Source organism: Fundulus heteroclitus, chromosome 7, assembly GCF_011125445.2.
Source record: "Fundulus heteroclitus isolate FHET01 chromosome 7, MU-UCD_Fhet_4.1, whole genome shotgun sequence".
NCBI lineage: Eukaryota > Metazoa > Chordata > Actinopteri > Cyprinodontiformes > Fundulidae > Fundulus > Fundulus heteroclitus.
The window spans coordinates 5,258,775-5,268,424 of record NC_046367.1 but is presented as its reverse complement, the minus strand read 5'-3'; the positions used below and the strand labels follow the sequence as shown (position 1 = coordinate 5,268,424).

The window sequence follows — 9,650 nt, the reverse complement described above, 5'->3', positions numbered from 1 at the left end:
TATGTGCCAATCTTTTGGGTCAGTGCCATCTAAGTGTGCCATGCAGTTCTGGGATAAACAGCTCGTTCCACTTGACCTCGTTGATATCCTAACATGAATCATTAAACAATGTTTGCACTCCTCCACCTTTCCTTTGCTGTCTGTTCTCACAAAGAAAATTGTAGTTGGGAGGAGTTGACTCTAACAGTATAGCTTCTACATTAGATTCATGTAACCATGTTTCTGTTAAAAATATTACATCAAGATTATTGTGAAGTCATTAATTAAAAGGGATTTTCCTGACAGAGATATAATGTTTAATAAACCCAGTTTATATGACTTAGTGGTTGATGATGTCTCTGTGGCAGATTGCATCTGACAGTTTATGACTTAAGTATTTGTTCCTGTTTATCCTTTTGTTTTTCTTATGTCTGCCACGTATCATCACAGATATTCCATAATCTCTGGCAAAAAGGCCCAAGCTGATGCTGGAAACTGTCATGTCTGATAAATGTGCGGCCAGGGCCCAATCTGTATCACAGCAAAGTAATCTGGAGGTCTTGAGCACCAGAATGTTCTGTGATACGTAGAGGAGGAGGATCTGAGGCTCTGAGGCCTTTGGAAAATGCTGGTTTAGTCACAGCAGATGTGGAGAGGATGTCATCTGTAGGCCAATCTTAAATACTTTGTTCATGTTGTGAAAAAATTCCAAAAAAGGAACTTCTGGGCTTTGTGGAGAAGAAGGGGAGGTGGGTGCAGTCTGGACCGGTGTTCGTGACGATGGAGGTTCTTGGTCCTCTCTATGTCCTGCTAAGATCTGGGATGAATCCTCCTGTAGCTCTGACGAAGCCTCTTTCTGTGTCACTTTTCTTGGGACACCTCTCTGTAGAATCGGCCAGTTTACTTTGTCTAGGTGTGGGGTTCGTTGATCCTGCACCCAGAGTGCTCCAGGGATTCCCATTTTCCTCAGGGAACTGTTTGTTTGCTGAGTCGCTGGGCTGGTAGTCACCGTTCAAAATCACAGGCAGGGTTGTTTAATTTCCATACGCGGCGTTTACATCATAATTCACTTCGAGTCGACAGATTTTCTGTTCCATAACAGCTATCTTCTGTAAAAGCTTGTCAAAGTCCATTGTGGTTAAGGTAGGCATCTTTTCGAAATCAAAATCAAAAAATAAATAAAATAACTTAATCCAACTTTCTGTGGTTTTGGTTAAGAGATAAAAAGGAGATAAAAAGTAAAAGGCCGGAAAATGCAAGCAAGCAGGGAGCAGAGAAAAAAGCGTCCGAGCAGGCAGAGAGGCGGAGAGAATCTCAGTGTTTACTTTTAAGGTTTGGCGTGGTATCCATCTATATTTAAATTTATGACAAATTATGGAGTAGTTAAATGTTTTCAGAATTTAAAAATTAGAAAATATCTGAATCTGAATCAACTTTATTTGTCAAATTTTTTGTTTCTCTTGTTGTGTCTCTGTTCTGTCTTCTGTAACCCCAGTCGGTCGAGGCAGATGACCGTTCATACTGATCCCGGTTCTGCCGGAGGTTTTTCCTTCCCGTTAATGGGTGGTTTTTCTTCCCACTGTCGCTTCATGCTTGCTCAGTATGAGGGATTGCAGCAAAGCCATGTACAATGCAGATGACTCTTCCTGTGGCTCTACGCTTCCCCAGGAGTGAATGCTGCTTGTCGGGACTTTGATGCAATCAACTGGTTTCCTTATATAGGACATTTTTGACCAATCTGTATAATCTGACCCAATCTGTATAATATGATTGAACTTCCATCCATCCATCCATTTTCCAAACCGCTTTATCCCTCATGGGGTCGCGGGGGTTGCTGGTGCCTATCTCCAGCGTTCACCGGGCGAGAGGCGGGGTACACCCTGGACAGGTCGCCAGTCTGTCGCAGGGCAACACAGAGGGACAAACAGGACAAACAACCATTCACGCACACACTCACACCTAAGGACAATTTGGAGAAGCCAATTAACCTAACAGTCATGTTTTTGGACTGTGGGAGGAAGCCGGAGTACCCGGAGAGAACCCACGCATGCACAGAGAGAACATGCAAACTCCATGCAGAAAGACCCAGGGTGTACTCGAACCCAGGACCTTCTTGCTGCAAGGCAACAGCGCTACCCACTGCGCCACTGTACAGCCCAATGATTGAACTTGACTTTGTAAAGTGCCTTGAGATGACATGTTTCATGATTTGGCGCTATATAAATAAAATTGAATTGAATTGAATTGAAAATTTCTGGGCACAAACAAGAAATGTGACTTCAGATTCCAACGTTTGCATCATGTAAAAAACAGGCAGAGAAGTAACAGCCAGCAGAACAGCAAACTACAATCTTTAACAGAAAAGACATTATTCACGTGGAAAGGGTAAGAACGGGGGTAGTGTGTACAGCATGATTTTTTTCACAGCAGTATAGCTGGCTACCCTAACTGTAAAGTGTTATTTAGAGAGAAAGCCTGAGGATAGATACTGGCAGTGTCATCTTATTTTAGCTATCAGCACTCTGTAGCACTGACTTGTGAGCAAAAGTCTGAATAACTTGTGACCCGGATGAGTTGGGTTGATGGCTAATCTATCTGCCACTTTTACTGGGTAGCTAAAATAAATTAGAATATAATTGTAAAGTTAATTTATTTCAGTAACTCAATTCACTAAGGGAAACATTATATAGATTAACACATAAATAAAGGCTCTAAAACATCGTCATTGTTAATAAATTTACTTTTTAAAAATAATCTAATGTATTAAGCCGTGACTGCTATTGTTTTTGAAGTCTGAGTGAATGTTTAGTGAGCCAGGACAGTGACGTAAACAGTGGAAACCGTACTTTCGCTTGGATGCTCTGAAGACATTTCCACAACTATCCAGGAGTCTTTTTCAATTCTTGTGGCGTGCACTTGAGCAACCAGTAGTTGGAGCGCTGCTGTTTTTAAGGACATAGAGGCCCATCCGCCAAGACACATAATAAGTCAGGTGCAAATCAATGACCCACCCATCACCGTCCTGGGTCATTAAAAGCTATTGCTTGGTGTGATTACTTACTTGTACTGGGTCGTTAGAAGCAATAGCTTCCCCTTTCCCTTGCTCCACCTAATTTATTGTTCACAGCCTCTTCATCTCCCATATTCTCTTCTTTTTGTTCAGTGGCATACTGCTGCATCCTAGATGGTCAAAGGAGCGTTTCCGCAGGTCTTTCATCCCAGCTGCTGTTAGACTCTGTAATCTACGCTGCTCCCAACAGACTTAATAAATGTTTACAAACATGCTAATGGTTGCACGGGTTCTTCATCTGATCAATAATCATTTACGCTGTCTCTTTGATGCTAATTTACATATGTATATGGCTTAGTTACGCTGATGTGTTTACTTGCGTAATCATACATATTGAAGTTTTTCACATTGTTCTGTAAATGGGCTGCTGTATTTCCTCTATTTAATTGGAATATTGCATTTTTATCTGATTAGTTCATTCTCTTTTGCTTTAAAACTTTAAATTAGCTTGTTATTCATTACTAATCTAGTTTATAACTGTTTGTGCGCAGGAGAAAACTTGAAGGCTAGTGGCACAAGATATCCTGCCTGGTGATACATGTAGAACAGATTACTGGATCAATGTGTGCTTCTGTGCTTTTTTGTCTATCTTGTTGTGTCTCTGCTTGTGATGATCAGAGTGGAGATGAATCCGGTATTCAACCAGACGCAGTCTCCATGCGTTTTATGGTGTTTATTAGATGTAAACAGATGGGTGAACAGAATCCAACTGAACGTAAGGCAGACATCCGGACATCAAACTGACAGCAAACAGAACTGGGCAGAAACAGACAGGACAGGTTAACAACAGACAGGATCAAAGTGCTGATGGTTCTTACCGAACAAGACCAGAACTGAGGCAACGACTGAATGGAAGACAAGAGACAAACGGAAGACAAGAGACAAACCGACGGGGAGCAGGGAACTAGAGCAGTTTAATATAGGCGGACAGACAGGTGAGCGGAGGGAAACTAATCAAGGACAGGTGAAAGTGATTAAGGGAGCAGACAGGAAACTAGAAAATAAACCTAAGACAAAACCGGAAAAAAAACCAAGCACAGAGCTAAAAACAGAGCTAAAACAGGGACCAGATAACTAACACAATAAAGGGGCTAAACTAGAATCCAAAGACGGAAATAAACCCAAAGGCGGAAAAGAGCTACTTAACCAAATAATAAACATAAACCAGAACAGAACGTGACACTACTCAGTCTTCTGTAACCCCCAAGCGGTCGAGGCCGATGACCGTTCATACTGAGCCCGGTTCTGCTGGAGGTTTTTCCTTCCCGCTAATGGGTGGTTTTTCTTTCCACTGTCGCTTCATGCTTGCTCAGTATGAGGGATTGCTGCAAAGCCATGGACAATGCAGACGACTCTCCCTGTAGCTCTACGCTTCTTCAGAAGTGAATTCTGCTTGTCGGGACTTTGAAGCAATCAACTGGTTCCCTTATATAGGAAATTTTTGTCCAATCTGTATAATATGATTGATTTTGACTTTGTAAAGTGCCTCGAGATGACATGTTTCATGAATTGGCGCTATATAAATAAAATTTTATTGAATTTAATTGAATACATGATGTCAGTAGGCCAGCAGCAAAAGAAGTCTGGAGAAAGTAGGCAGAGGAACCTTGGAGGCGGCTGGAAAAGAATGGTCTGGAAGCTAACAGTGGCAGAGGGAAAGATCTAGGAGTGGACTAAGAGTACCCACGGACAACCCCGTCAGAAGGCAGCCCAGCAGGCTGGATCTAGGGGCTGGGCCCCTTTAGCCCTCAAAGGAGCTCAGGTGACCGGAAACCATGGAGGAGCTCAGGAAACTGGAATTCCTGGAGGAGCCTTGGACACTGAAGAACCTCAGGTATCTGGAAGCAATGGTAAAACTCAGGCAACTTGAACCTACAGAGGAGCTATTAAGACGGAACCCTCGAAAGAGCCCTGGAGAGCAGTATGGAAGCTGGGAAATCCATCAAAGGAGCCCTGGAGAGTGACATGGAGATGTTGGCAGTGGAAGGTTCACGTGGACACCTCCATGGTCAGGAACATGAGGCACATCCACATGGACACCCTTGTTGGAGAACTCGGGAACAGGAACAAAAAGCAAGTCCACATGGACAGCCTCATCAGAGAACAGAATCAGGAATAGGAGGCTGGGGTGAAGTTGATGTTAACAAAATGTCATTAAAAATGTCTGGCTTTGCTCATGAATCCACAGCTGAATGAATTGGTTCAGCCCTTGAATGACCATGTATGAGCTGGGGAGATGGCTGTGGGCATGCCTGCGTAGGAGCGTCCTGACCCTTGCAGAAGAATTGGAAAGCATCTGCCACAGGTGTTGCCTGTGAGGCATGCTTATTATCCTGATGACTTTGGTGGAGTTTCAGATTTTTGCCCTGAGATGACAGAGAGGGGTATATCACTATGGACTGCTTCCTGGCCAGCCTTGAGCCTCAGAATGGGCCTTAGGTTGTCTGGATTATTCAGTGATGATGTTTCATTGTTGCAGACTTGAAGTGCAGCAATGGTGAGACAGAGCAATCCCAGATAACAAAATGTATTTGGCCCGGATCCGGTCCAGATTTATCATAACATCTGGACCAAATCCGTACAACGGATCTGGACCGGTGTCTTTTAGCACAACAGGCCAATACCATTACAGATCCGCTTTACTGATGAGGGCCAGCTACTGGCCGGATCCATACCAGATGATTTGTCTGTATTCTCTGATCTGCTCCGTATTTGGGCCAAATGTGCCTCCAATCTTATGATACTCCACCAGAATTGTACCGGATAAGGAGTCTTAGGCTATGTTCACACTGCAGGCCTTACCTTATTCATTTCATTAAACCCCCTAAATGTTTCATATTAATAGAAGACATACCTTTCAAAAATGATTAGTGTTCTTCAAATTTAAGGATTTTTAGAAAGAACAGAGCAACAGACAAGTAAAAAAAGTAAATGTATCTATTTATAAAAAGGAACGCTTTTTTTAAATAAATGATTTATTATGAGAATATATCATTTGACCATGTTGATTTAAATAACTGACACAATATGAAATGTATAAATGTAAAAATAACATTAAAGTGATTGTTCATTTTTTTCACACAACAAACAAATCTTAATAGTCTAAACACCAGATCACTCACACAAGATCTATGAATATTTGAAAAAATTGTTTTAGTGTAAATATCAACCATTTCTCAATAGTCCTGAAATTTAACAAAACAGTCCAAAAAAACAAACACAGAATAACAACCATCAAATTCAATTGAAACTTGAAGTGTTTTTATACCCGAATAGCTTCATTTCCAATCAAGACCTTTAAGTTGAAGCTTTGGATTTTTGGTGTTTTTGTGACCACCTCCACAGTCACCAGCAAGGTTGAACCAGCGGATAGCTGGACTTGCTGACGAGGGATTCTTCCTTATAGCTCCTAGAAAGACAAAATATACATTTAAGTATACTAAACATTCAAAAGTTAAGACTCTTTATCAAGAGGGCTACTAAAATATGGAACACTATAAATAAGCACAAAAACAAGGTAAAAAGACTAAATTGTCATAACTACATTCAGACAATCTCACAAGTCACAGCCACCTGTATTCAAAGTGGCAATTGTTGGAGGTTGGAATCACAGATACATGTATGTTAAGCTATTATTCAGGAAACTTCTTTATAATGAGCTGTTGCATTCAGATTTTATCTTGCATAGCTCTTCTTGCACAATAAAAAAAATACTTAACTGTGTTAGTCTTCAAAACAACTCTTGAACTTAAAATAGTGGGTAATTCCCATGTATTTTGCTGCTGGAACCTGAACAATATGGGTGGTTTAAAACATCTAAACTTTACCTCCGCTTAACGATTCCATGGTTTATAAGTTAGACAGACTCTTCTCATCGGAAAAATTAAGATGCTTATGTGATATGGAAGTTGTTTGTCATCTGAAGTTGTTATTCTATTCAGTTTATATGTATAAAGAAACCTTTAAAAACATGTTACATCATTTGCAACTGTCAAAGGCACTTTTACAGAGCTAAAACAAATATTTTCTTAACATGTTTTGACCAACGTTGGCTTACCTTTATGAAGAATGAACTTGGGAAATGATTTAATTTCAAAATCACCAGCTGCAGTACTCCTTTTTTCCATCGTCTTTCTCTGGTGAATTCCAGCGAAAAAATTGCGCCTCACTCCGTATCCCCGGGTCCAAACCATCAGTAATCTGACGGTGATTCGCGCTCTCTGACTTGGGGGTAGGCAGTAAAACAGATGTGACTGTTATGCGGATCTGCCGGTCTGAAAGCGGATCTGGCGCTGTGTCGCCTGCTATGTGGGATGGTGAGATGGTGAGATTTATTGAATGAAAAAACTTTGAAAATACAGGGAAATACAAGAGCCAAGAATTAATTAGGAACAACGGAATGGGAAACAACAGAATGTAACGCAGAGTAACTCAGAGAATCCAGCAGGGAACAAACAGAAACCAGGAACTTAAATACAACTGGGGAGTAATCAACTGCATGAAAATCAGATGGTTGATAATCAATAGAATATCAAACAGCTTGGGTGAGAGACTAAGGCAGAACTGCAGAAGACACAAAAAATATTCCAATATACACAAATAAGAACGGAAGACAAACAGAATCGTGACATCCATCTGTATCTAAGTCTGATGCTGGATCCACCACTTTTCTTCCTTGGACATCTTTTTAGCAGCTTTCATTCAAATTGTACAGTGGAGATGGGCAATGCTAGACTTCTCTGTTCCATACAGCCAGAGAAAACTCCGGTCATTTAAACTCTTTTTCTTGCATTTTCTTGATAGGGACGTTAACCATAGGAATAGACAGAAAACAATTAAGTGGTTTTGGGAAGCTTTTAGCATTCAAAAGCATCACTTTTAAAAACTGCGGTCTACACTGAAAGTTGAAATTTGACCATACAGAATCATAAATAAAATTGCCATTACAGAAAAAGAAATGTCCAAAACTGAGAAAATACACTACATGATTTTGTCACTGGGTTATCATGAACCACAATTAATTGCTAAATAATTTATATTATTAATTGGCAGAAGTAAATTCAATGAAAGAAGTTGGATTAAAGTTAAGTTTGTACTGTGAAACAGATAGAACATATTGCTTTCTTTATCAAGTACTTTTTGTCATGAAAAAGAGAAAAAAAAAACATGTGCCATGACATCATATGTATTACATAAAATTCTATGTGGGAGTAATAAAAGTCTAACAAATTCACAAACATTTAAAAAAGACACAACCTACATAACCATTGAAAGTAAAGGCATAAAAACAATTCCTTAACAGTCGCATGACTCATTCACATAGTGTAAGCGTGTTTAAAGTGCCAGTTGTTCACATATGACAGAAAAGCCTTTCTAAAGACTAAAGACAAAGAAGTCCGGCATGTAACATCGGCATTCTGTGCAGCTTTATGGGAAGTTGCTGAGTTAGCAGTTCTATAAAGGGGGGCCAGTAGCTCTTTACATTTGCTAAGGTATAAAAGGAAAGGGTTAAACCAGGTAGGAACGCAGTACAGGAGCACAAGCAGTAACTCATCTGCAGCAAACATGAGCAACACCGATATGAGCATGAGGGGCAAGGTAAGCAATCATTAGGTGATGGAAAAAAAATTACTTTGTCATAAAAGCTCTTTTTTAAAATGTAATTGGTTAATTTACTAAAAATGCACGTCCTTTTTAAATAGATTGTATATTATTTATATGTTATTGATTTTATAGTACTGATATTATTTCACCCTCTCCCAGATCATCTTCTACGAGGACAGGAACTTTATGGGCCGCCACTATGAGTGCATGAGTGACTGTGCTGACATGTACTCCTACCTGAGCAGGTGTCACTCCTGCAGGGTGGAGAGTGGCTGCTTCATGGTCTACGACCGTCCCAACTACATGGGAAACCAGTACTTCATGAGGAGGGGCGAGTACGCTGACTACATGAGCATGATGGGAATGTCTGACTGCATTAGGTCCTGCCGTATGATCCCCATGGTACTACATCTCCTTTCTACATAGATTTCAATCCTTAGAAGTAAAGCACGATCTAATCTTGTTTTTCAAATGTCTACAGTACAGGGGATCCTACAGGATGAGAATCTATGAGAGGGAGAATTTCGGTGGTCAGATGCATGAGTGTATGGATGACTGCGACAACATCATGGACCGCTACCGCATGTCCAACTGCATGTCCTGCCATGTGATGGATGGTCACTGGCTGATGTATGAGCAGCCCCACTACAGAGGCAGGATGATGTACATGAGGCCTGGAGAGTACAGGAGCTTCAGGGACATGGGATATGGAGGCACAACGTTCATGAGCATGAGGAGGATCATGGATTCCTACTACTAAATTCCAATAAAGATATTCACTCTCATTTCCAGTGTTGCCACTGTTGTGCAATTATACACTGTTTAAAGTTACTTAATGTTTCATAAATAACTCTCTGTCTGTTAAGTATTGTCTGGTGATAATCAGCTCTTAAGCTGATATCAGGACAATGGTCGAAAGTGATGAATTTGCGCACTAGCGATCTTTTAACAGCAAACCCTGCACACACATAGAATAAAGGAGTGACAACTACTTTTC

General features: G+C 40.7%; 1 protein-coding gene across 1 annotated transcript; it reads left to right on the top strand.

Annotated features, from left to right (window-relative positions):
• The first annotated feature begins 8,535 nt into the window (after window positions 1–8,535).
• On the top strand, window positions 8,536–9,438 carry LOC105920784 (gamma-crystallin M3). The gene is made up of 3 exons (XM_012856418.3): window positions 8,536–8,647; window positions 8,813–9,055; window positions 9,135–9,438. Exons 1-3 carry the CDS (start codon window positions 8,615–8,617, stop codon window positions 9,411–9,413), a joined length of 555 nt encoding a protein of 184 aa, XP_012711872.1. The 5' UTR covers window positions 8,536–8,614; the 3' UTR covers window positions 9,414–9,438.
• Window positions 9,439–9,650: the final 212 nt, after the last annotated feature.